The 27,833-nt window shown below is 41.3% G+C and overlaps 1 protein-coding gene across 1 annotated transcript; it reads right to left on the bottom strand.

Moving 5' to 3' along the window:
• Positions 1-478: 478 nt before the first annotated feature.
• RAB32 (RAB32, member RAS oncogene family) lies at positions 479-27,833 on the bottom strand. The gene is made up of 3 exons (XM_036249247.1): positions 27,574-27,833; positions 6,840-7,117; positions 479-1,384 (listed from the first exon to the last, which is right to left on the bottom strand). Exons 1-3 carry the CDS (start codon positions 27,821-27,823, stop codon positions 1,235-1,237), a joined length of 678 nt encoding a protein of 225 aa, XP_036105140.1. The 5' UTR covers positions 27,824-27,833; the 3' UTR covers positions 479-1,234.

Raw genomic sequence — 27,833 nt, 5'->3', positions numbered from 1 at the left:
GTCTTCTTACTATTCCTTAACTTTGGAAAAATCTGATTCTATATAGAATACATGTCAAAAAAGGTGGAAGAGTTTATTTACTTAAATATATCACATATAAACATATGTGTGATTCCTAGGCAAAGCTTACTTTTAATAAAAGATTTAGCTACATTTGTGGACCATGACTACGATTTGTTCCCAGAACTGTCAGAGCAAATGCAAATCTGTGCTATTTTTTCTTTCTTGCTATTAACAAATGCTTGGATCTTTCCTATCCAAATTCATAATGTATAAGACAACTTGGTCAATGCCTCATTTCACATTAGCTTTGGATTATGTCACAAACACCTTTAAATATTCCTTTGAAAGAGAGATGTTGGAACTTTCACGTATCATTAAGTTCTTTAACAATAAAAGTAAAAGTGAACAGACAAAGTTTTCTAAGGCATAAAAAGATACCTCATATTACCTTGGTGGAACTACATTAATTCAAAACAAAGATTTCAGTCAAAATATTTATTCTGTTCTTAATTGGGTTGAATGGTAATACAAACATTGTGAGCCAGACTTAAGTTTCTCATTTATTATACTTTAAATGTCCAAAACTTGATATAAAACCACCTATGACCTAGTGTCTTTCGCAAGTCACAATACAGAATCTCGGATATAATCGGATGTGCTTTGAAATCAGTTCTCTCCTTAGCCATGACTATTATAGATTTGAAAAAAAATAAGCTCCAGTTCCTGAGACGTTTTGAGAAAAAACAAAACAAAACAAAACTGCTGAACAGAAACTTCAAGCCTTCTGTGGCTAACAGTCTGAAAGCCTCCCTCAAGACTGAAGATGGAACACAAAATTACAGACTCATACAATTACTGTAAGACTGCTGGGAAAGTCTGATTAACTCCCGGGTGCTTACACCAAGAGCTACAACTGGAAACTCTGACCAAATCCTGAGCACTGTCATTTTAAAAGATGTTAAGACGGATGTAAACATTATCCTGGATACGATGGCAGCAGCAACAACAACAGAAGCCTAAGTGTCCGCTCTAAGGGGTACAGCCACCACCACGCCGATGCCCCGTTCCAGCGAAGGCCCCCAGGGTGCCCTCACTGCCATGGCAAAGCCCAGCCCTGGGAGCCTTCACAGAGCAGCTCATCCACCACCTCAATCCCTTCTCAGGATTTGTTCCAAACGGAGAAATCAAGTCAGGCTGCATCTCACAGACACGAGAGAGGCGCCAGAACATGTCAGCAACACTGGGATTTGCTCTCCGCTGGCAAGGCCCTCTCGTCCAGTTTAATTTTGTCCACATCGTTGTCTTCATTGGGAAAGCTTTGGTGCTGCACAAGGATGTTCTCCACCAGGAACCGGGCTGCTTCGTCTATATTTATGTTATCCTGTAAAGCAGAAGAAGGAAACAATTCAGAGGATTAATTCTTAGACCAAAGCATTAAGAATATCCATGGGAACTAGGAAACTCCCTCGGAGGGGGCATGCTAAGTACACCAGCTCTCATCTCAGTCCGAAGGTGTCTGCCGAGAGTTCGACGCTACTGAGTAATACGGCTCCGGAACCCTCTTCTTTTCTCTGAAAGTGGAGAAGCGGGTCTCATGGAGCAGAGATGACAAGCAGGAAAAGCCGCTCTCAGAGTAGGGCTTCCTCGTGAGAGAAGGAAGAGACCCAACCAACCACCTCTGGCGCTGGTATGGGGAAAGAGGGGGAGGAAAAACAGTTGGGATTGACTTTAACCATTACAAGGTGCAGTGCACTCTGTGGCCTGGCGTTTGCCTTTTATGGGACGGGTGCATGGCCATGCCTGGGCGAGTGGCTATAATCAATCTCCACAGGGATTCTCTTGGTTTGGAGGCTCTTTCTGGTCTGCGTGCACTGCTGCTCAGCCCAGTTCTGTGTCTGGCAGCGTTAGCAGGCTCCTGACTTATGTTTGACTTTAGCTGATTTGTATAGTCTCGTGCCCTGTTCCTGCATCATTAGTATGAATTACTGCTTTTAGTTGTCACATGTAAATTAACCAGAAACAATAGTGTAGGCGTAATGTGCATAAAGACGACCCAAGGAATCACTAGCTATTGCATTTGTGTAACAGATTTATAAGTTGCCATCAAATACACAATAAGTAACACATAGCAAATCAGTGATCTTTAAAATCTTTTACTTAATATTTTAAAATAATTTTATGTACAAAACATTGCAAGAATAGTAAGAATTCCTATACACCCTTCATCCACATTCCTCAAATGTTAACATCTTAGATAACTGGAGTACAGCTATCAAAATCAGTAAATTAGATAATATTATTGTCAGCATTAATCTGTCAACCTTATTGAAATTACATCGACAATCTCAACATCCTATTTCCGACCCAGACGAGAAGCTGAATTTCCTGGTCATGTTCTTGTCTCCTTTAATCTGGAACAGTACCTCAGTCTCCTTACTTTCATGAACTTGACATACTCGGAGAGTACTGGCTAGACGATATCCCTTAATTTGGGTCTGCCTGATGTTTCCTTGTCATTAAATTCAAGCTACTTATCTAGGCCAGGGACAAGGCATGAGTGATGTGTCCTTTCCAGGGTATGGGGCACACTTGCCTAAAGTCCTCTCTGCCAGGTCTTCTCCACTGAAAAAGTCACTCTTCTTCCTACTGTGCTTAGGAAGTAAAATATACAGCTATTCTATTTTTCACCATACATTTTGCCATTAATTTTAGCATCAATCGGTTCTTCCCTCTAACAATTATGACTGTGGTGTTTAATGGTGATGTTTTATTTCCAGCATTCCTTCTACATTTATTAGCTGTACTTTTACTGTTAGGAAGAACTTTTTCTTCTTTCCCACTCATTTATTCATTTTATTCATAGTGTGGATTACTATTTTATTCTATGGATTAAATCCATACCAGTACTATTTACTTCGTTGCTCAAACCGTCTTAGACTTTAGAGCTCCTATAGGTAGACTCTTGTCTTTTTTCTTTCTTGCTTGCTTTTTGGCATGTCTCCATCACACTTTGTAAGTGTCCCTTACTTTCTGGCACCACTAAATATCTCAGGCACGTCTTTCCCTTCCTTGTCCCACAGTCCTGAAATGAATTATTTCTCCAGGAAACCCTGGTTCTTTTTGTTGGAGAACAACAGTATTTAAAACTACTGAGGACTTGGTCAGCTCATTGGTCCTGTGATGTCATGGCCTCTAAGCTCTGTCAGCAGAAGACCCAGTAAATGCACGTGTGTGTCCCTGCACACACCGATGCCTATTTCTATGTTTACCTCCCTGTTTATACATGTACAGTGTGTGCATATGTGTGCATGCATGTATATGTGTATATATATACACACACAAACACAGAAATATACACATAGAGTATATATGTGAACACATATAACATTATGTTCATACTGATCTCTCCGATTCCAATCCAATACCTCGAGGGGCATTCTCATCCTCTCCCTTACTTGTTATTCCTTTCTCAGACAGTGAGAAATCTACAAGACCTGTGCTATTTCTTTAACTATCTTTTCCAGCATCAACACCAACTTTTTTACCTCCACTCCCAAGATAAGGGTTCATTTTAATTAAAGTATTGGTCTTTGAATGTCCAAATGCCATTCAGTTCCCACCATCCCCAGTATGTCAAGTAATTATAATATTCGCTAACTGTATTTAGTAGCAATTAACAAAAAATCTCCGTGTTGTACTGTAACTAATCACACATTCTCATATTGGGAAGGTATTAGACACCGGAAGGTGAGAAGATGAAATTCATGAATTCAAAACTGTCCTTTGGCTATGTTCCTATTAGAATTCCGATCACTGGAAATCCAAAGAAACCAGATTTGAAGGTAGCTGCTGGCCAGCTCAGAAGTATAGTGTTAGTGACACTTGGATATTGATAAAATTTTTAACCTAGGGGTGCAAAAGAAGCCAGTCAGAGAAAGACAAATATCACATGATCTCACTTATATGTGGAATCTAATGAACATAATAAACTCATGAATAAAACAGAACCAGAGGCATGAAAACATGGAACAGACTGAGGAGTCTCCAAGGGAAAAGGGGATGGTGTGGGGAGGAAAGAGATGAACCAAAGAATATATATGCATACATGCATTATCCATGGATACAGAGAGTAGGAGGTTAAAGCCTGGGCAGGGTGAAAACCAGGTAGAGGGGGGCAAGGGGGGGAGTTAAAGGGGATGGGACATCTGAAATACTCTCAACAATAAAGATAATAAAATAAATAAATAAATTGTAAAAAAAAAAAATTTTAACCTAAATTTTACATTACTGTTTTCCACATGGAACCCCCCAGGTTTACTGGTAAGGAAATTCTGCAGGAGGTGTGCCTCACTTATCTGTGGGAAAGCGCAGAGCACACCTGAAACTTTTACTCTTAACCAATGTTATTCTCTTCATCCCTCTACATGATGCTATCTATAAATACTTATAACAAAATTGGTGACTTACAGTCCCAAACTACAGGCCATGACTCAATTATTTACAAATCTTCCATCTAGATTCTGCAGTCAAATTTGGATTTATTATTTGTGTTTTTTGTTTTTTAATGTATCTTTATTGTTGAAAGTATTACAGATGTCCCTCCATTTTTTTCCCCATGGACACCCTTCTCCCCACTCCTGCCCCCTGCTCCACCCCCACCTTCACCACACTGTTGTCTATATCCATTGGTTGTGCATATATGCATATAAGTTCTCTGGTATATCACTTCCCACCCCACCCCCCCCACTTCCCTCTGAGGTTTGTCAGCCTGTTTTCTACTTCCCGTGTCTGGATCTATTTTGTTCATCAGCTTATATTGTTTATTATATTCCACAAATAAGTGAGATCATGAGATACTAGTCTTTCTCTGACTGGCTTGAATGAGTAATTCAAATAAAACCTAATAGGAAATTTTATCTGCAATACATACATCTCCTCCACCAACTCATGTGCTATATTAAACATTTACACATACCATTAATTTTGGCCAACAATGTTGGAGGCAAGCAAACCACCTGAACCGCCTGGCGGAGGAGACAGAGGGTCTGGCTCCGGGAGCAAGTCCCTCTGTGAGCAGCCCCCCCCCCGCCCCCCGTGATTTCTTCCGTCCTGTCTGCTGTGCTCGTTCAGCGTCTTCTCTGGCTTCAGCTCTCTTCTGCCACTTTCTATATAGGAAATTAAATTTTAAGACGCTGCAATATATTGATTTAAATGAAGTCTTTAGCTTGGCGGTAAAGGCTTCTGGCTCCAGTGGACACTACTTTTCCCAATGACTGTCCTCACTCTGTTCGGAGCAGCCTTTCTGTGCAGTCTCTCCCACCACCGCTTGTATTATCCTGAGCACAAGTGGCACCGGCTTCTCCACTTCCAGGGTGGCTTCCTGGTGCAGCGATAACAGCCTGTAGTACGTAGGTGATAGGAGGAGCAATGTTTTTTTTAAAAATATGAACAAGAAATTCACGGAAGGCATACGAAACTCTGGAACTGTGTTGGGATTACACCAAATTTATGGTTTGGAGATTGTCATCACAGAATTTCTCAAGCATTTCATCATTCTTACATAAGTCTGACTGTTATTTGACCTCTAAAGTGAAACTTCCAACACACATAGACAAGACCCTCCACCGTCCACTATTTTGTGCTTGTGATTTTTACCTTTTCTTTCTTGCATATCTAGACTGTTAAGATTTTCAACACCCAACTGATGTGCGTGTGTGTTTTTAAATTTTATTTATTGGTTTTAGAGAGAAAGAAAGGAAGGGAGAGAGGAAGGGGAGAGGGAGAGGGAGAAGGGGAGGGGGAGAGAGAGGGAAGGGGAGGGGGAGGGGAGGGGGAGAGAGGGGGAGGGGGGAGGGGAGGGGGAGGGGGAGAGGAGAGAAAAACATCGATTGTTGTTCCACTTATTTAGCCATTCATTGGTTGATTGTTGTATATGCCCTGATGGGGACTGAACCCACAACCTTAACATATTGGGGTGATGCTCTAAACAACTGAGCTACCTGGCCAGGGCTCTATGTGTGTTTGTTTTGCTTAAAAAGAAACAAAACAAAACAAAAATTTTTTTTTTTTTTTTATCCTCACCCGAGGATATTTTTCCATTTCTTGTACAGATAGAGTGGGAGGGAGAGAGAGGAAGGGAGAGAGAGAGAGAAACATCGATGTGAAGGGACACATCGAGCGGCTGCCACCCGCACGACCAACCAGGGCCGGGGACAAACTGCAACCGAAGTACGTGCCCTTAGCGGGAACCGAACCCGGGTCTCTCCGGACCGCAGGCCGACGCTCTAACCGCTGAGCCAAACCGGCCAGGGCAACAAAACAAAATTTTATCCAGCTTCCAATAATGAATCAAATAGAAGTTCTCACTCTACTATTCATGAAGAAGGATGTCCTCTTGTTCAATTCTTTCATACACAGTTAATATAAAACTCTTCAAACATCACCATGTTTCAATGCTTGTGTTAGCCTTGCACATGGACTGCACCTTCACCAGGGCGCAGCCCTATGTTTCATTAAGTCTTCTGTAAAAATAAAAATTGCTTATGCTTCACCCCAAAAACTCTAGGTCCATGAGACTCAAACTCACAGAACACAGTGTTTGTAATTTGCTCTAAATAATAGCTCACTTTTATTTTAATGTGAAATCTGTCCTTCTATTCACCTCCCCACTGACTGTCTTCGAAAGCGTGGTTGCTGCTGACTGATAGAAGCTGTGACGTATCCCTGCTCTGCTGCACTTTTCCAAGGCTTCCAACAACTCCTCGCGTAAATCCATCCCAATGCTTCACATTTACAAGCTAACTGCAGAGCGCATACACAGGCAAAGAAGATCTCACCTTTGCGGAGGTCTCAAACCATCCAGTGAAGCCATGCTCTTTGCAGAACTCGTTCATCTGGGAGGGATTCTGGCCCCCTTCCTTCTTCTGGTCACATTTATTAGCTAAGAGAACAGTAGGAATAGGACCACCACTTGGCAGATGGACTTTACTATCCAGATCACTTTTCCATTTCAAGACGGCCTCAAACGTGGAACTTCTAGATAGATCAAAGACTACAAAAGCACCAACAGCTTCTTTATAGTAGACTCGCGTCATGTTGCCAAACCGCTCTTGCCCTAGAAATAAATATAATAAGAGGTTAAAAACTCTTAATTTAGACAGGGTCTCTATTTAGATACAATCCCTTTGACCCTAAGAATAATGCTATAAATATGTATCTCCCATTCCATAGCAACATAAACTGGTGAGATTAAGGACATATACACAGAGCTGACTCACAAAGCAGAAGGGGTTGGTCATGTGGTTTGAGAACACAAGTAACTAGTTTTTGTTCTGCGTGTGCACAACACGTGCTCCACAACCACCAAGATGACAGTGCTTAAAGCTACAGAATCCATCATTTTCCTCTCCCCTTGCTCTAAGAGAAGAGAGGTACTACAGGAAAAAAGAAAGCTTGGAGTACAGGAAGAAGAGACAAGAACAGATGAAAATGAAGCTCTCAGGAAGAAGATAAGGACAGTGGGTTAAATGCTATCCAAAAAGATTAGGACTGGACACAAGATAAAGAAACACATGTTCTTCACTCATCTTTCCTTCACATCTCTACATGCTTTTGATTCGATCTGCAAGGTTACTGTCTGCTAAGAAGGCAGACACATGCTACTTTAGAACAAAAAGTGGCACGATGGTTGTGCTGTCAAAGAAGGATTGATGGCATACTATGCAGCTGTAAGAAAGAAAGAGCTCTTATCCTTTGAGATGGCATGGAAGGACCTGGAAAGTATTATGCTAAGCGAAACAAGTCAAGCAGAGAAAGACAAATATCACATGATCTCACTTATTTGTGGAATATAATGAGCTAAACAAACTGCTGAACAAAATTAACCCAGAGACATGGAGGTGGGGTACAGGCTGACAAGCCTCAGATGGGGGGTGGTTGTGGGGGAAGAGATAAACCACACAACTTACATGCGTGTATGCATAACCAATGAACATAGACAACAGAGCTGGGGATGGGGTAGGGGGAAGGGGAGGAGGGTGTTAATGGGGGGAAAATGAGAAATATCTGTAACAAAAACAAATTAATAAATAAAAAATTAAAAAAATAAAAGAAGGATCGATTATAGAGTTTGTCAAATATTGTACTTGGAAAATAATTTAACAGACTGAAAACTTGGAGAAAACATCTACTGCTGCACATATTACATAGGACTTTGCAAAGCATGCTCTTACTATTTGATATCGTGCTATTCTTTATTGGTTTTAGAGAGGAAGAGAGGAAGAGAGAGAAGGAAAGAAGAGGAGAGAGAGAGAGAGAGAGAGAGAGAGAGAGAGAGAGAAACATCGATTTTTGTTCCACTTATTTAGCCATTCATTGGTTGCTTCTTGTATATGCCCTGATGGGGACTGAACCCACAACCTTATCATATTGGGATGATGCTCTAACCAAGTGAGTTACCTGGCCAGGGCTCTTATGTGTGTTTGTTTTGCTTAAAAAACAAAACAAAATAAAACACATTTTATCCAGCTTCCCATTATAGATCAAAGAAAAATTCTCATTCTACTATTCATGAAGAAGCATGTCACAAATACTGGACATAGAAAGGATTGTTATCTTCATCCGACAGAGGAAAAAACACGCAAAGAGTTGCTCCACCAGGGTTCTAGTACCAATGAGTAAAGACTGGACTCGAACCTGGTTCTCCTGACTCCCACAAGCCTATGGAAATATGATGCCAGCCATTCTGAACGGTCTTGCAGGTGCCTTGACTTGTAAAGCTTATACCTTCAATCAGTCAAGTTACCAAGTAGAGGGCTAAGGAACCAGGAGTAGCAATCAATGTAATCTAAGATTTATAACTCTGCCCAATGATAAAAACACTAGGAGAGGTCATTTTCCTGTTAAAACACATGATGAAAAGCATGCTTTATCTACACGTTATTGACAGTAACAAACGCAAAGCTACCCCCAAATTAATGTTTCTCCTTCAAATTCTACTATGCCATTATACAATTTTAGATACTGCTTCATGGAATAATGGAAGAATAAAATAATCAGGTTCAGTTTAGTCCAAAAAAAAAACCTTTATTATTTTGGGTTCTACTTCCCACAAATACACATATAAAATGCAGGCTGTTCCTGCCACGCTGCACGCTCCTGGGCTGTGTCCATGACAGGCGAGGACTGGGTGGAGAAGAAAGTCAGTTACTCACCACAAAGATGACTGCATAAATTTTGTTCTGTGTGGTGTGTGTATGTTAAGAACGAAAGCTCACAGAAATATGGAAACTCGGCAGAACCCAGATCTTCCTCTTAATAAGTTTGCAGAAGTAGTTCAGATAGTGGGAGAACTCTAACACGACACCACCTTCTCTGACCAGTCCTGTGGCCATTTCTTACTGGGGAGGCCAAGAACACGTTCACGCTTTCCTGACAAGACACTTGAGTGGACAATATTATAACTGGAAGGCGACAGCCCATATCATGTAGTCTTATTTCTCTTATTTTATAGGTGAGAAAATAAAATCCCAGGGAGATCAAGTTACTCAGATTTCCTAGGATGGCTGGTTATCTAACATGCTGTCTGATATGTCAGTCAAGTATTTTCTGGGGTACACACTGCTCCATATATCCCTGTTTCCAAACATATCCAAGGCAGTGAGTACCAATAGCCTAGGAGAGACTTTCCTTAAGGACAGCACAGCCCTACTACAGAAGTCACCCCCTGCTGCTCTGTCCCCTAGGTCTTTACCACGGCAGCTAAGGGAAATGTCTCGATGCTGAGTACCTGAGTGACCCCAATACCAAGGACAGCCTTTTCATCCCTATTGCTGTGGGCACATTGCCAGCATATTCCAAAGGGCTCTAAATTGTTTTACCTTTTAAAAAAGATAAGTTAATTCCTTCTCTATAAGAAGGTACCTTTATTATAATTACACATCTTAGCATTGAAAAATGAGAAAAAGAGCACAGTGCTAATCATCTAGGTTTAAAGATATTTAAAGGTGCACAGCTTACACCCTCAGATGGATAAATTCTAAGGTGCAAGTGTTGGCAAAAGATTAAAATGCTATCTAACATTTGGGAGTATATAACATTAATAACTTTGAAAAGGAGTTGAGAAAACATAAGTTATATATTTCCAAGAATATATAGTCCAATGAAGGGGGCAAAAGAACCCACTAACCTTTGCCTTATCTCTTATAGCAATGCAGGTTTCCAACAGGATACTTCCCCTCATGAAATGGAAAGTACTGCTTTCTGACTGTTACCAGAAACACTGGCCAGAGATGCGTTCTCTTACGATTTTAATCACTGTTTTTTTGTTGTGTTTTTTTAAGTTTGTTAATGTTTGTCTCAATATTTTATGTTCATGTCCCCATTTGATAAATAATCTAAATGTTTCTTAATGTTGTTTGAAACTCAAAACATAAATTTCACAGTGACAAATCAGGGCAATAGGACAATGGGTGCTTAGTTTTCCAAGTATAAGTGCTTACCTTTTCCTACCCACTGAGAATCACTGAGCTACACGTTCTTGCTCAAGGTGATTGGTTGAAAATGTCATTTTTAGTTAGTGCATGCAAAATCATCTATAAAAATCCTAAATCTCACTGTGCACTTCAGAGATGAAGCTCTTCTCGCAAGCCCGTGTGCTTGGAGGTGAGGGACCCAGACCGCCAAGCCCTCCCACACCGGCACAGTCACGCCCCTTAGCGCGGGGCCTGGAGAGCTGCCAGGCCTGCCAGCCCCGCTGCTCCCCCTGGACTCCCACAGAGTGGGCGAGCCCGGGCCTTCCAGAAGCTGTGTAAGCAGGATCCGAGTGCTCTGCATGCGGGAGAAATGCGCTTCCTGAGGGAGTGGGTGGAGAGCATGGGAGGTAAAATACCACCTGCTACTCAGAAAACTGAATCAGAAGAAAAAACAGTAAGAAGGAGGAGGAAGACACAGGATAGTCAAAGCGTCAAGTGAGGAAAGTGATCTAGAAATCGACAATGAGAGTGCGATTGTACCACACACTGAGGCCCCTGGAGAAAGGGCAGATGAAAATGCAGACATAACCGAGATGACGGATCAGGCAAATGATAAACAAGTGGCTGCCACTGACGCCCTAGGTGATGGACCACAGAAAGCCATTGGCTTGGTCACAGATGCCATCAAGCTGCATCCTGCTTGGCCATTCAGTATGCCAAGAGGACCAGAGTCTTCATCAAGTTACAGAAGCCAAACGCTGCCATCCAGGACTGTGCCAGACCTATTGGAATAAATCCTGATTCCGCTCCGCCTGGCAGGTGGGGAGGGAGCGCACACAGACTTCCCAGCCACTGGGAAGAAGCGGCCCATGATCTGGCCCCTGCATGTAAACCGGATTATGCTGCTGCTGCTGCTGCAATGCTGGAAGAAGTTCAACCAAGGACTGAACATTGAGAACATCAGAGAAAGTTGGAGTGGAAACGGGAAGAGGGAGAGATCAAGGAAATGAAGGCTCCAAAGAACGGGACAGAGCCCAGAGGGAGGAAGAAGGCGGACGAGGAGACAATCGACAATGGGGCGCTCAGTGTGGCTCTTTGCCAGGTGGCTCTCCTGGGGGGTGCCCGGTGCTCGTACAGAGGAATGCCTGCAGTGGGAAGGCACGCCTGGAACGGCAGGGAAGCCTGGGCTCAGAGACGTGCTTAGTGATCCAGGGGTTCTTGCGGCCACGCTGGGTCCACCGCCCTCCAGGATGTGACTCAGAACCTGGCAACTCTGTCAGAACATCAGAGCAACCTCAAGGTTATGATTCTCATCAGTAAACTGTCAGCCGGATTTGGAGGTCACATGTAATGCCTTTCTAACATATGAAGCCTTGCTGAAGGAAAAGCAACTGGGCTCACCCAATGGATGTTGCAATAATACAAGCCAGTGCACCTCTGGCCTTCCGAAGAAAGCTGGGTGCTTTGACGAGAATCCCTACCCCTCTGCCCCAAATGCAGCTGTAGCACTTGGCAGTGGTTTGCCACTATGACATTTGGTCGGATGGTGTTTTCCTACCAGAAATTATAAAGTTTAATCACTTTTAAACCTTAAAAATATTTTTAAAAAACTAATTTAAAGGGTGTGTTAAACCCTACATTTTTCTTTACTAAGCATTTTGGTGTTTTCCTTTGAATTAATTGGGCAAAAGATACTTCAGTATGGAATATTTATTGCTCTGTTTGAGTGAAATAAAGATTTATTGGTGGGAAGCAAATATAACATTTAACTAGATAAACTTTAAGTTGGATATATGGTTACTTCAGTAACTATATATTGTAACCATTTTGATGTCTCTTTTTAAATGCTTTATTTTTTTTAAGAAATGGTTTATTTCAATAAAACTACTGGTTCCCCCAGTAGAGCAGTAGGACCTGGGTAGGGACTGGAAGTACTAGGCAGGGCAGCAGCAATATTATCACATTTATATAACACGTCCCCTTGTGCCAATGCATTTAAATCTTACACGGTGGTGAGGGGATGACTTGTATAATGCTGCTGTAGAGTTGGATTACTCAGCTCTGTTCTTGTCTGATATTAAAAATAAATATTTCATATTATTTCCACATAGGGAAAATAAGGAAATACTTTCCTTTTTTTTTTTTTTATCCTCACCAGAGGATATTTTTCCATATTTTGTACAGATAGAGTGGGAAGGAGAGAGAGGAAGGAGAGAGAGAGAAACATCTACGTGAAGGGACACATCGAGTGGCTGCCACCCGCACGACCAACCAGGGCCGGGGACAAACTGCAACTGAAGTACGTGCCCTTAGCGGGAACCGAACCCGGGTCTCTCCAGACCGCAGGCCGACGCTCTAACCGCTGAGCCAAACTGGCCAGGGCAGGAAATACTTTCCTTTTTATGTCTATGTTTAAAATTACCATTTCTGGTTAGAAAATGCCCAACTCTTTGTCAGCTGTCTATTTGTTTTTACATTTCTTCCCCCTTACCCTTGGACTAAAGAGAGTCCTTTTTCACTAGCATCTTCACTGCTATCATTCACAGCATAACTGTGCAACCTATTTAATGCTGGGTTTAATTTAATATGCAATACATGTAGTGACTGACTAAGGTAATATCTGAAACAGCTGTAGTTTCCTACTTGGCCAAGAGATTTCATATTTAAGTATTAGATTTCTACTTATGTGAAATCTTATCATATTGAAAGATGTTGCAAGGAGGGATTCCCTTCAGTTTGGTCTTCTGCTTAGGAAATACTAATTGAGTTTATCTTTGTATTTTGGAGAGAGTATGAGGTTTGAATTAATTGAGATACATAGAGAGGAACCTAAATTTTTGATCCAGCACAAATTATAAAAGTGATGACATCCATGGTTACTCTTTATTATAGAGTTGCTGTTATTATAAGAGTCATTGTTCTCCCGTGCAGCTTTTTCTTTTTTTTCCTTTTAATTTTTTTTTCTTTATTGCTTTTAGAGAGAGAGGAAGGCAGAGGGAGAGAGGCAGAAACATCGATGAGGGAGAACATTGGCTGCCTCCTGCATGCCTCCCACTGGGGATTTGGCCCACAACCTGGGCATGTGCCCTGACCAACCAGGAATTGAACCAGTGACCTTTTGGTGCGTGGGCCGATGCTCAACCACTGAGCCACATTGGCTGGGCTCCTGCGCAGCTCTTAAATACCTTTTTCCCTCTCCTAGGATAAAGAAAATGATAAATGATAAAATTTTCTGTTGTATATTCAGTTCCTGTATTAAATAAGACTAAGTCCAAACACTGTGCCAGGAATTTCTAAGTTTCTACCTATCTTTCAATTAAAAGGCTGTCTGAAAGCAGTTTCAAGGGATGAGGCCGTATGTACTTTGCTTATTTGAATCAGTGGTAGGAGAGTAAAGTAAAATCCATGGAATATATTTTTGAAATTGCACATATCTGAAATCATAAGTCAGTTCAGGTTCTAACCCTTTGCTGTACACAAGCAGATAGAAATGCATCTGTTATACAAGTGAGAAAAAGCTGTATGCTAATTGAGCATGCTTTTTAAACCCTTTAAAAATACTCAGCATATAAACTAGCATTTGAGCTTGCCAGTGTTCTTTTTGTTAATGTGTGTTCTTTCTCAAAATTTCCAATGTACACTGTGAATAAATCAAGAAGACCAGTTGCTTTTGAGTTCCTTATTTGGTTTTATTTACTTAACTGTACATTGCCTAAGTACACTCTAACATTGCAAATACTAACCATAAATTGATAAAAGTAAAATTAGTCTTCTGAAAAATGTGTTCTATGCTGTTAAACATTTAAGTTCCACAAATAAAAAAATATATTCATTTTCATAGAGGAAAAAAAAAGACCCAGTCAAAATTTAAGTTCAGTCATTGGTTCTAAAAGGATAATTATATCTCCATTAAAAACGGTTACAGCTTGATATAGGTAATAACATTGTAATATGTCTTGGGTTTTATAAGTAAGAGGCTATAATTTGTAGCTTCACGGGTTTTGTTATTTTTAGGCATCAAGTCTGTGACTCATGGTACTACTTTATCAAGCTATCATAAATTTGCCTCAACTTTAGTATAAATCAGAACACCCATGAGGCTTTAGTATAAATCAGAAATTCCAAATTTCCAGGCCCTACCTCTGGAATTCTAATTTGCTAAGTATAGAGGGTGGCTAGTTGCCTACTCCAATATCCCATCACAGAATTTTATTTGAGAAGCAGTGTATCCAATTTTTTTTTTTTAAAGCCCCAGATTTCCTAGCTGACCTTGCAGCATTTCATTGGACCATAAAGACATGGAATATAGTCAGTAAATAGCTGAGTGGTGAAATGTCCGCTTCAGTCCCTGAAAACTTTATGGTTCTGCTCACCAGCCTTGGATGCCCAACCACACACCAGGCGAGAGAACTGACTTCTCCCTTAATAAATCAAGATGAATGGTGATGAGTGTCAGATGAAGCCAAGTCTATTGATACAGTTTGATGCTACGAAAACTGCATTTTAAGCACATTGCATGAGCCTGATGGAAGAGTCGCCATATAATCCTACTAAAAAAATCCATATATTTAGCTTAATTTCAAGAAGTAATACAAAAATCATTGCAGAAGATGCTTAAGGCAAATATCTGGAAAGAAATGAATGTAAAGAATGTGGAAAAAGAGAATGCAAGGTCATCTATCAGAAAGACCAACAGAGATCCTTAAACTAACCCCCTGCTACCAATTTATTTTTATGTAGTTCATCTCTCTCAAAAGAAGAGTGAAGAAATTAGATTCCTATTCTTCTGAATTGCAAAAAGTCAAAAAGTTTTTCTGAAAATATAGTTGAATAAAATTCTTAAGCCCTCTTTTCTTGAACTTCTATGTCCTCCAGAAATCTCCCTACACTTATGTCTTCATTTTTTTCACCATCCAAAAGAAGATTCTACAACCATAATATGACTTAAACCTGTTGACTTAACCACTCTCTATTAGGTACGTGTTGTTTAAGTGTGAAACCCTCACTATTTTAAGAATATGCTATTTGGGGTTTACACATCAAAGGCCTTCAAAGTCTTCTTTGCAAGTGTTATTTCTCTCAATCTACTTTAATAAATGCCTAGAAATATGTATTAATCATGTTTTTTATTTTCTATATTTTATGAAGTTTTGACATCTTGGAATCTTGTGGACCAGAGGAGGGAATGACCCACCCAGGGTTAGCTATTTCTTAGAGATAGCAGACAACTTGCGGAGAGCATGTCTTTGATAAGCAAACCAACCATTCCAGAGTCTATACCCTCCCTCTGCCTCTTGTTTTCAGGCTCCCGCAGTCTAGGACTCTATCCTCCTCTGGTCCTAAATCACCCTATGGCCAGCTATTAGACCACTAGAGACCATCCTATAGCCCAGAGCCCACTGAAATCTTTGCAGCTATCCAGAATTAAGTTTGCTCAGCTTGTCTATGCTGCCTCGCCCATTCCTTCCTGCAAAAACCATAATCAAGGTTCATGAGCATGCTTTCCCCTCATGCATTCTGCCACCTGACCAAACCTGCTGCTTCCCCACGAGGTCCTGCATGGTGTGGCCTTCTCCTGCCTCTTGGAAACTGTACATAACAAACTTTGTTTTCAATAGTTCTAGGTATCCTGATGTGTTGACCTCATTTTACCAGAATAAAAATGAAGTCCTGGGAACATTTTAAAATAGAATAAGTATCACTGAAATTTCCGTATCGAAAGCTTAAGAAAATTGGAAGACTGAGATAACACATAGACAATGGGGAGAAATTCTCCTAAAATATATTTGAAAATAACAGTGCATCTCTAGACTAATGCATGGTTTACAGGTTTGATCAGTGATGTCACCGAGTAGGCCAGGCATGCATCTGTAATTATCACCTTGCTTTTCCTGGGTGTGCTCTGCAACCATGTATCATCAAACAGTGTTGTTATCTTCAAAAAGCTGAGTTAGGAAACAATCTTTCAAAATGGACACACACAAAAATGATGGAGCTAAACAAAAAGTGCCTACCTTAAAAGTAGTGTTTCATAATTAAGAGGAATATAATAACTGAAAATTCTGGATTAATAACATAAACAGAGGATAATTGTTGCAATGGGTATAAAATATGAGTCATATGCTCTAATATAAGGATGATCAGAACATTTGCAAATTTAGACAAGGATTTATATTACTGTTTTGACACTGGCGAATCCAAAATCAGCTATATTTATTAACAGCTTACTGTTTTCATTTCTCAGAGTCATGAGACCTGTCTCTGTATAGTGTTGTTGATTACCTATGTTTTATTGCTCAAGTTCCCACACCTCACTGTATTTAGATTATAGGATCTCTAAGAGTTTACAAGTCAATTAAAATAATAGAATAATTATGCCAATGGTTGGGAGCAAAGTCAAGTTTTAGTACTTCTTATCAGTGTTCTACTGTCTCAACTGCCTCTCTGGGCATCTTATTGCTTGTGTTAATAGAGACAAGAGTGATAACACATTTAAAAAAAAAAGAGGGAAACTCTTGGAAGATGGCAGTGGGCAGGACCAGAGGGAGGGTGAGTGTATGAGAGAGAGAGCGAGTGTGTGAGAGAGTGTGAGTGGACATGAAGGTGGACGACCAAACCTAAGCAGTGTAGCGATGGGAGGAGAAGGTTCCTGTGCTGTGGAGGAGCAGCCTGCTACCACATTAAGCAGCTCTTCAGGGCACTTCTCCCTGTGCCATGGGGAAGTCCCACCATTTGGAAGATCCGGGTCTTCCCTGGGAGGAGGCAGTGGGAGCGGCTAGGGCCCAGCAACCTGAGCCCACCAGTGCACCTGGCACCATCGGACCAGTGGACACTCTGTGTCAGCACAGACCGGTGCACAGTAGTGGAGCTCCCAAGGTGCTGGTCCTGAAGCCACGGACAGCCGGGAGCCCAGCACCATCCCCCATAGTAGCAGCCCGATCAAAGTCAAGATATACCCCCAGCAACAGAGGCTGGAGAGCAGACATCATCCCCAGGCAACAGAATCATAGACCAGCAGCTGAGACCCATGCCCAAAACCTACAGCAAAAGCTGAGCAGGAGTTGAGCCTCAAGGAGCAGCAGCACTCCCCAGCCGCCAGCAGCGGGACCTGGGGCTCCGCAGAGGCCTGTGCTGTCCAGCAGCTCACAAGAGCAGTGGGAGGCTGGAGCCCCCAAGAGACTGGTGCCAGCCAGCTGCCCACCCCAAGGACCTGTAGCGTGCGGGGCATGAGAGAGGCCAGTGCGATGCAGCAGAGACTGTGCAATCCAGTTACCCGTGGGACCTGCGGGGTGGTGAAGCACCAGAGAGGCCTGTGCGACTCAGCAGCCCATAACATAGGCATAGAGACGGGTCACCAAAGGGACTGTGTGATTCAATTACCCATGGGACCTGCAGGGTGCAGGGGCACCAGAGAAGTCTGTGTGACCCAGCTGTGCACAAGATAGGCAAAGAGAATGTGAAAATGGAGGCAGAGTGAATAAAAGCTACATAGACGATTTCCCAGGACCAAACGGGAATTACAACTAAAATAAAGACAAATCCTCAAAAAAAGCAACAGAAAAGCAGCAGGACAGGACCATATAACCAGAGACACTGGTAGGATCTGTGGAGGTGCAAGAGGGTGGCAGGCTGGGAGCCCACAGACAGCAGCAGTCTTACCTGTGAGCAGTGCCCTTGGAGAATAAAGACCAAGCCTGCTCCAGAGCACAGAGCGACTGGACAGAGCATTAAAATAGCCACAGCCACTCACCTGGGGGCTACAGCAGAGGGAGGGCAGACTGGGCTGGAACTCTGTGAGGACACCCGGGATTTGGAGGGCACTCAGAGTTTTGCTGAGTTGTGGCCACAAAGGACTGTGGCCAGTGTGCTTCTTCCCAGAGCTGTGGGGAAAAGCAGCAGCACCCCCGTTGGAGATTCAGCCTTTCCCAGGTGAGGCAAGGAAATGCCAATTGAGGCTTATTAACAATCAGCATCTATCTGACCCTCTGTAAATTTTCTTATGCAGAACACCAGGGCTACATTCCAAGGTACTGAGTAACTGAGACTACTAGCCTCCAGGAAAAAGCTAGAGGATAACTTGACCTTTCCTGGGCTTACAAATCTACCCAGAAAAGTAAGACTTGATGGTGGTGTTTAATGTGGGCCCACCCAGTCTAATCCAAATTCAGTAGAGGGAGCCACAAACAGCAGAACACCAACACCCTCAGGGAAAATTTGGCAGGTTCCAAAACCCATTGAGATAGCCAAAATGGTGAAACAAAGAAACTAATCCCAAATTCAAGAACAAAAGAACTCTATCGAAGATCAGATCAACGAAATGCAGTTAAGCAAATTATCAGAGGTAGAGTTCAAAGCCACAATCTTGAGGAAGCTCAACAGCATGAGTAAGAGCATCAGCACCATGAGTAAAGATATAGAAACACTGAAAACCAACCAAGTGGAAATGAAGAATGACATAGGAGAAATTAAAACACATTGGAAGGACTAATCAGCAGAGCACAGGAAGCTGAAGACCAGATCAGTGAATTAGAAGTCAGGGTAGAAAAAATCAACCAGTCAGAAAACCAAAACGAAATAACAATTAAAAAAACAAAGACAGCTTAAGAGAACTGTGGGACAACTGAAAACGTAATAACATTTGCATCATAGGAGTCTCCGAACAGGAAGAAAAGGGACAAGGGTTAGAGAATATATTTGAAGAAATAGTGACAGAAAATGTTCCTAACTTGGTGAAGGAAGAAGGCATTCAAGTTCAAGAAGGACAAAGGGCCCCAAGTAAGAAGAAACCAAACAGACCCACACCAATACACATAGTAATTAAAATGCCAAAAATTAAAGACAAAGAGAGAATCCTAAAAGCAGCAAGAGATAAGCAGCAGGTTACCTACAAAGGAAACCCCATAAGGCTCTCAGCTGACTTCTCAACAGAACACTACAGGTCAGAAGGGAGTGGCATGAAGTAATCAAGGTCATGAAAAACAAGGATCTGAATCCAAGACTACTCTATATACCAAGGCTATCATTCAAAATAGAAGGTCAAATAAAGTACTTCCCAGACAAAAAAAAAAAATGGCTAAGGGAATATATCAACACCAAACCAGCACTGCAAGATATGCTAAAAGGACTGCTGTAATTAGTAGAAGAAATAGGAAGAAAAATATAACCACACTAAACAGAAATGGCAATAAATAAGTCCATATCAATTATTACCTTAAATGTGAATGGTTTGAATGCTTCGATAAAAAGACACAGAGTAGCTGACTGGATAAGAAAGCATGACTCACACATATGTTGTTTACAAGAGACCCACGTCACAACAAAAGACTCACATAGGTTGAAAGTGAAGGGATGGAAAAAATCTTTCAAGCAAACGGAAAGGAAAAATAGCTGTGGTAGCAATACTCATATCTGATAAAGTAGATTTCAAAATGAAGGCCATAACTAGAGACAAAGAAGGCCACTACAGAATATTGAAAGGATTTATCCAACAGGAAGATATAGCCTTGGTAAACATATATGCACCCAATATAGGAGCACCAACATATATTAAAAATCTTCTGGAGGACTTCAAAGGAGAAATCAACAGCAATACAATCATAGCAGGAGATTCAACACCTTGCTGACATCACTGGATAGATCCTCTAGGCAAAAAATTAACAAGGAAACCAGACTCTAAATGAAGCACTAGATCAAATGGATGTAATAGATATCTAAAGAGAATTACACCCCATAACTACAGAATTCACTTTCTTCTCAAGTGCACATGGGACATTCTCAAAGATAGATCACATGATAGGACACAAACTAAGTCTCTACAAGTTCAAGAAGATTGAAATCATATCAAGCATCTTCTCAGATCACAATGGCATGAAACTAGAAATCAATTGCAATAACAACATGCAAAGACATTTGAACACATGGAGCTAAATAGCATGTTATTGAACAATGAATAGGTTACCATGGAGATCAAGGAAGAAATTAAAAACTTCCTGGAAACCAATGAAAATGAACACACAACAACACAAAATCTATGGGATACAGCAAAAGCAGTTCTGAGAGGGAAGTTCATAGTATCACAGGCCTATCTCAAGAAACAAGAAGAATTTCTAATAGACTATCTAACCTCACAACTCAAAGAATGAGAAAGCAAACAAAAAGAAAACTGCAGAGCAAGTAGAAGGAAGGAGATAGTAGGATCAGAGCAGAAATAAATGACATGGAGACAAAAAAACAATTCAAAGGATCAATGAAACAAACATCTGGTTCTTTGAAAAGATAAACAAGATTGATGGACCGTTAGCTAGACTCACCAAGAAACAAAGAGAGAGAACCCAAATACACAAATTCAGAAATGAAAGAGGAGAAATAATAACTGACACCACAGAAATACAAAGGATCATTAACAAATATTATGAACAATTATATGGCAACAAATTCAACAATCTAAGCAAAATGTACAAATTTCTAGAAACACATAGTCTCCCAAAACTGAAACCGGGAAGAGATAGAAAACTTGAACAAACCCATAACAACAAAAGAAATTGAAGATGTAATCAAGACTCTCCCAGTAAACAAAAGCCCAGGCCCGGATGGCTTCATGGGGGAATTTTATTGAATGTTCAAAGAAGAACTAATAATCATTCCCTTCAAACTATTTCAAAAAATTCAAGAAGGAAGACTTCCAAACTCCTTTTATGAGGCCAGTATAATGCTAATTCCAAAATCAGAAAAAGACACTACAAAGAAAGAAAACTACAAGCCAATATCCCTGATGAACATAGATGCCAAAATCCTGAACAAAATACTAGCAAATCAAATCCAGCAATACATCAAAAAAAATTATCCACCATGACCAAGTAGGATGCATCCCAGGGATGCAAGGCTGGTACAATATTCACAAATCAATAAATGTGATATACCACAAAAACAAAATGAAGATAAAAATCATATGATTATATCAATAGACGCTGAAAAGCATTAGACAAAATACAGCACCCATTTCTGATAAAAATGCTCAGCAATCTGGGAATAGAGGGATCATATCTCAACATATTAAAGGCCATATATGAAAGACCTACAGCCAATATCATACTCAATGGGCAAAAACTAAAAGCATTTCCCTTGAGAACAGGAAGAAGACAAGGATGCCCACTTTCGTCACTCTTATTTAAGATAGTAATGGAAGTCTTAGCCACAGCAATCAGACAGGAAGAAAAAATAAAAGGGATCCAAATGGGAAAGGAGGAAGTAAAATTGTCATTATTCACAGATGACATGATACTATACATGGAAAACCCCAAAGACTCCACCAAAAATTTACTAGACTTAAGAAATGAATTTGGCAAAGTAGCAGGATACAAATTTAACATCAAGAAATCGATGACATTCTTATACACCAATGATCAACTCACAGAAATAGAAACTAAAAAAAAAAATCCCATTTACCATCAAAGCAAAAAAATTGAGATACCTGGGAATACACTTAACCAAGAAATAAAAGACCTATTTGTAGAAAACTACAGGTCATTGAGAAAAGAAATAGAGAAAGATATAAAAAAGTGGAAGCACGTACCTTGTTCATGGATTGGAAGAATTAACATCATTAAAATGTCCATACTACCCAAAGCAATCTATAGATTCAATGCAACCCCCTTCAAAATACCAACGACATACTTCACAGAACTAGAACAAATACTTCAAAAGTTTATATGGAACCAAAAAAGACCCTGAATACCACAGCAATCTTGAAAAACAAGAACAAAGTTGGAGGGATCACATTACCAGATTACAAAGCCACTGTAATCAAAACAGCCTGGTACTGGCACAAGAACAGGCAGGATAGATCAATGGAACAGAACAGAGAATCCAGAAATGGACCCAAGACAATATGCTCAATGAATATTTGACAAAGGTGGCAAGAGCATACAGTGGAGTAAAGACAACCTCTTTAATAAATGGTGTTGGGAAAACTGGACAGCTACAGGCAAAAAAAAAAAAAAAAGAAACTAGACCATCAACTTACACCATACACAAGAATAAACTCAAAATGGATAGAAGACTTAAATGTGACTCATGAATCTATAAAAATCCTAGAAGAAAATGTAGGCAACAAAATTTCAGACATCATATGCAGCAGAATTTTCACTGATACATCACCTAAGGCAACAGAAACAAAGGAGAAAATAAACACATGGGACTACATCAAACTCAAAACCTTCTGCACAGCAAAAGAAACAACCACCAAAATGGAAAGGCAACCCACTGTATGGGAGAGCATAATTGCCAATGACATATCAGATAAAGGGTTAATTTCCAATATATATATAGAGTGCTCATACAGCTCAACAAAAAGAAGACAAAGAACCCAATTAAAAAATGGGCAGAGGAACCAAATAGACACCTCTCCAAACAGGACATACAAATGGCTAAGAGACATATACATATACACAATGGAGTACTATGCAGCTGTAAGAAAGAAAGATCTCTTATCCTTTGAAATGATATGGAGGGACCTGGAGAGTATTATCCTATGCGAAATAAGCCAAGCAGAGAAAGACAAATATCACTTTATCTCACTTATTTGTGGAATATAATGAACATAACAGGATGAGGAACGGAGTAGTCCCAGAGACGTGGAAGTGGGGTACAGACTGACAATCCCCAGAACAGGGGGTGGGGGGGTGAGAGATAAACCACAGAACTTAAATGCATGTATGCATGACCAATGGATATGGACAACAAAGCTGGGGACAGGGTGGGGAGGGGTCAGGGTGGGTATCAGTGGGGGAAAAAGGAGAAACATCTGTAACAAAAATAAATTAATTAATTACATTTAAAAAATAAAGTTAAAAAAAAAAAAGAGGGAAAGCAAAGGGCCTATCATTGTCGGGGAATTTCAATGTGTGTTACATAAACAGGCTGTCTTGCTGACCATCCTGCCTGTGCAGTTGTGAATGCACAGTCTCGATGGGGGCACCCAAAGTTGTCTCCGGACTCACAACTTAAGGAAGATCGAAAGATGTGAAGTGGGACCATAGGCTTTGCTTGTAATTCAGCAAAGCACTTGAGCCTGAATAAAACTGAAGATGTCAAGATTGTACAGGAGTGAGATAAAGATTTTTAAAATTTTTATAACTGAGTTATTAAGTAATTGGCTACTAGTTAGCCCTAGGAAAGTTGTTGTAATATTTATTCACTGTTTAAGACAGAGACTACAAATAACTACATAGACTAAGTCCTCAAAGCACTGTTTCTTCCTATTTAGAAAAAACTTGAACATTAATACTCCCTGACTGATAGACACGTTGAAGGTCAAGAAAGCATCAGAGGCAATAGTCTAGATTCTTGCTCATGAAGGACTAAAAGAAAGTTATGGAATGACAAGAGACCACTAGGTATAGTAATTGGCAATATGCAAGATGGAACAAGGAAATCAAAGTGAACATTCTAATTTAGAATGGAAATAAAAAAACAAAAACCTGAATCTAAGTATGGTTTATATAATTTAAAATGTCTTCCAAGCATGTATTTTATGCTTTGGTTTATAATATTTACAAGAACTTCAGAGTAGGTTGTTTCTGATTTGTTCTAGGGCCCAAAGGGGTGTTACTCAGATTTTTATAAAGAAACTGTAATCCTAAAAAGCGAAAGGTGGCAGAATAGGCCACCCCCCAAAATATGTCACTTGGCATAGGATTATTTTGAACTAAAGGCCTCTTTTTGTTCAACCTAGTGTAAAAGTATTTATGTGTTGAGCAGCAGTCTCAAAGTAGGTATGAATTAAGAGATAGCAATTGCCTAACACAAAAATGGTATTAAACTGCATCTATATTTTGTAAAAAAATTTTTTCTTCATTGATTTTAGAGAGAGGAAGGGAGAGAGGGAGAGAGAGACAGAAATATCGAGGAGCGAGAACATTGATTGGCTGCCTCCTGCATGCCCCCCCACTGGGGATTGGGCCCACAACTGGAAATTGAACCGGTGACCTCTTGGTGCATGGGTCAATGCTCAACCACTGAGCCACACCAGCTAGTGTTGCATCTATATTTTAAAGCTACATTCATTTGATGCAATAAGAAAGGATCTGTATGGCCTGTACCCAAGAGTCACTATTTTTCTTAACTTGAAGCGTTTAGCTCCAATTGCTTGGCCACATTTACAGAAAACATTTGGACGACTCCTGCCTGTCACAGTTGCCAAGGCTCTCGAGTAGAGAGGTTGGATGTAATCTCTTTACCACCTTTCCCATCTCTAAAGCAACAACAGAAAAACTAGTAATAACACCACACCTTTAGTTAGTCATATCAAGTGGCCAGCTCTACCTACTATTTTGTAATTAAGGAATATTTCTATCCTTTGATATTTAATTATGATTTAACGTTGTTACTATCTAAGGCAAATATGTTTAGCCACGAGGGAATTTTTTGAAGTGGCCTCCAGTTTGCCTTCATTACATCATTAATACTTAATTCCAATGGTATGAGCTAGGCTTTACTGGTAGCTCAAATACCCAACCCAAACATAATGATGTAGCTCTTTATTTTTTTATCCTCACCCGAGGACATTCCTCCACTTTTTGTTCAGATAGAGTGGGAGGGGGAGAGAGAGAGAAACATCGACGTGAAAGTGACACATCGAATGGCTGCCACCTACACAACCAACCAGGGCTGGGGACAAACTGCAACCAAGGTACGTGCCCTTAGCGGAAACCGAACCCGGGTCTCTCTGGACTGCAGGCCAACGTTCTAACCGCTGAGCCAAACCAGCCAGGGGAACGATGTAGTTCTTTAAACCTTAAGTTAAAGCCAAGTTATCTTTGTCTCCCAGTTTCCTTATATATTAAGACTCCATCACTGAAAACCTTATTTATAAGGTTACCCTAATAGTATCCAGTTACCTTATAAGTTTAACTCTAACCTTGTTATTTGCTGGTGTGTATGGGCTGGATGGTCTCTAACATCCAGGAATCCCTTTGGGAGATCTTTAAGTTCTGCTTTCTTTGCTGGCAAAGCTCAAGGTTGTTTTATTGTTGTTGTTGTTTGATTGCTTTTAAAGGCAAAAGTGCAAGGATAGTCCATCTAGGCTGATATGTACCAGAATCCAATAAAGACTGACTATGTCACCCTGGTCAGTGTGGCTCAGTTGGTTGAGCATCGTCCTGTCCACCAAGAGGTCACTAGTTCGATTCCTGACCAGGGCACATGCCCAGGATTGCTGGTTCAGTCCCTGGGGTAAGGCAACCAACTGATCTATGTTTCTCACATCCATGTGTTTCTCTCTTTTTCTCCCTTTCCCTTCCTCTCTCTCTAAAAGCAACAAATATATATATATATATATATATATATATATATACATATATATATATATATTTTAAAGACCCTCTGAGAAAGACTATGCTTCCTAGCTGTATGGGTTTGTCCAAGAAGAATGAAAAAGAAGAGGTGATACCCAGGAAGAACACTCTTACTGATGTTTTTGCTTTCCCAAGTCTCCAAATATCAGCCTTTTTCCTTCAAGCTTAAAAACACAATGGTGCATAAAAATATTTTATTTACCTGCAGTGGGATCCAATCATAATTTAATAGCTAAATACCACTCTACTTTACATGAAGACCAATGCAAAGTCAACAAGCCTCCTAGGTGGGGGCTTAAAATCATCTTCATGGAAATCCACAGCTACACTGAAAATTCCTGGAGAATAAGTATCATCACATGGTAAGGTAACCGTTACAATCCATGCGTTTGTCATAAAGCAATACTACTGTTCATAAGTGTTCTGTGAAATAGCAGGAAGTGTTTCGAAAGAAGCCACTGGCTTCAAAGGATGACTTTTCAAACGAACTTTTAGTTTTCTGGAACCAAAAAAAAGAAAAAGCTGAGCCCAAGGCCAACTACCCTCCTTTCTCTGGGGGATTGATGAACATACATGTATTCTCATATCTGGAGTAGGGAAGTCTGTTCTTCACTGGGTACCTGGGTTATGATTTGTCAATACGTTCTCATATGTAATAAGCTTTGGACGAAAAGAGCGCTGCCCAGCTCCCAGACCTGTGCCCCCACCGTCCCCTTCCCCTAGCAGCAGGGTGAACAGACCCAACATGAGCTTCAGTTTATCCATCTATCAAATAAAGGATGTTTCTCCAACCCTGAACATGCTCCCGGCCAAATTCTGAGGTTCTTAACACCACTTCCTTATCTAAGCTTTCCAACAGTTACTATTTTAATGCCCACTTCCCACCCACCAAACCACCCAGGGTTCAAGTTTTCACCAATTAGAGCAAGGGGAATATGTGCCCCCTCAAAGAGGGGTATTATGCTCCAAAATGACAACTACAAGCAAATGTTTGGAAAACATATTGCGGGGGGGGGGGGGGGGCACAGGAGTGAGGCTAAGTGTTGGTTTAGAGAAAGAAGGAGCATACAGTTTCAGAAGCTTTCCCAAATCTTCACCTGCGGGGCCTGACCCAGGAATGGGAGCCTATACCAAGAAGGGAATTTCACTCACAGGAGGGGTCTGGGTTCCCAGGTGGGTGATGAAAAACGCTCCGTAAAGGAACCTGGTTTCTAGTTTTAATGTCACTAACTAGAAGTGTAACTTTGGGTGAGTCAGGGACCTCAGTTCTCACCTGTGAATGTTAAAGCTGAACGGCAGCAGCCAGCCCCCCCGCCCCCGCCCGTGTACTATATAACCTTGTCAATATTCAGACTTAAAAGTTTTGGAAAGTTCCCTGGACGCCTTTGTCCCGTCAGGTCAGGTGACAGCGCTGGAGTAGAGGGCTCTTTTCCATCTCTTAAATACAACAGGCCTTGGCAGACTGGCAGAAGCATCTAACCAGGGCTATTTATTCGCGCACTTATTTATCCTGCCCATTCCATTGTCCCGCTCCACTGGAGTGCGCCGACCACATCCCTGTCCCTTGCCATCGGTCTCTCTTCTAAAGGTGCCCAGGCGAGTGGAGGCTGAGGACAGGGGAAGAAGCCAGGAGCCCGAGCGCAGTCGAGGGGCCCGGCTCCCCCGACGGTTGGGGCCCCTTCCCCAAAGCCACCGCCCACCCTCCCGCCGCGGGGTCCGCGAGTCCGAGGCTCCGCCACGCTTACCCGCGATGTCCCACAGCTGCAGGCGCACCAGTGTCCTGCTGTCCAAGTTCAGGACCTTGAGCGCGAAGTCCACCCCGATGGTGGCCCGGTAGTGCTGGGAGAAGAGCTGGTGGACGTAGCGCTTGATGATGCTGGTCTTGCCCACGCCGAGTTCGCCGATGACCAGCACCTTGAAGAGGTGCTCGCGGATCTCGGGCGCCGCTCCAGCGGCCGCCGCCTGGCCCGGGTCCCCGGCCTCGCCGCCCGCCATGTGCGCCTGG

Source organism: Molossus molossus, unplaced genomic scaffold, assembly GCF_014108415.1.
Source record: "Molossus molossus isolate mMolMol1 unplaced genomic scaffold, mMolMol1.p scaffold_m16_p_8, whole genome shotgun sequence".
Lineage (NCBI taxonomy): Eukaryota > Metazoa > Chordata > Mammalia > Chiroptera > Molossidae > Molossus > Molossus molossus.
This window is presented reverse-complemented; position numbering and strand designations above follow the sequence as displayed.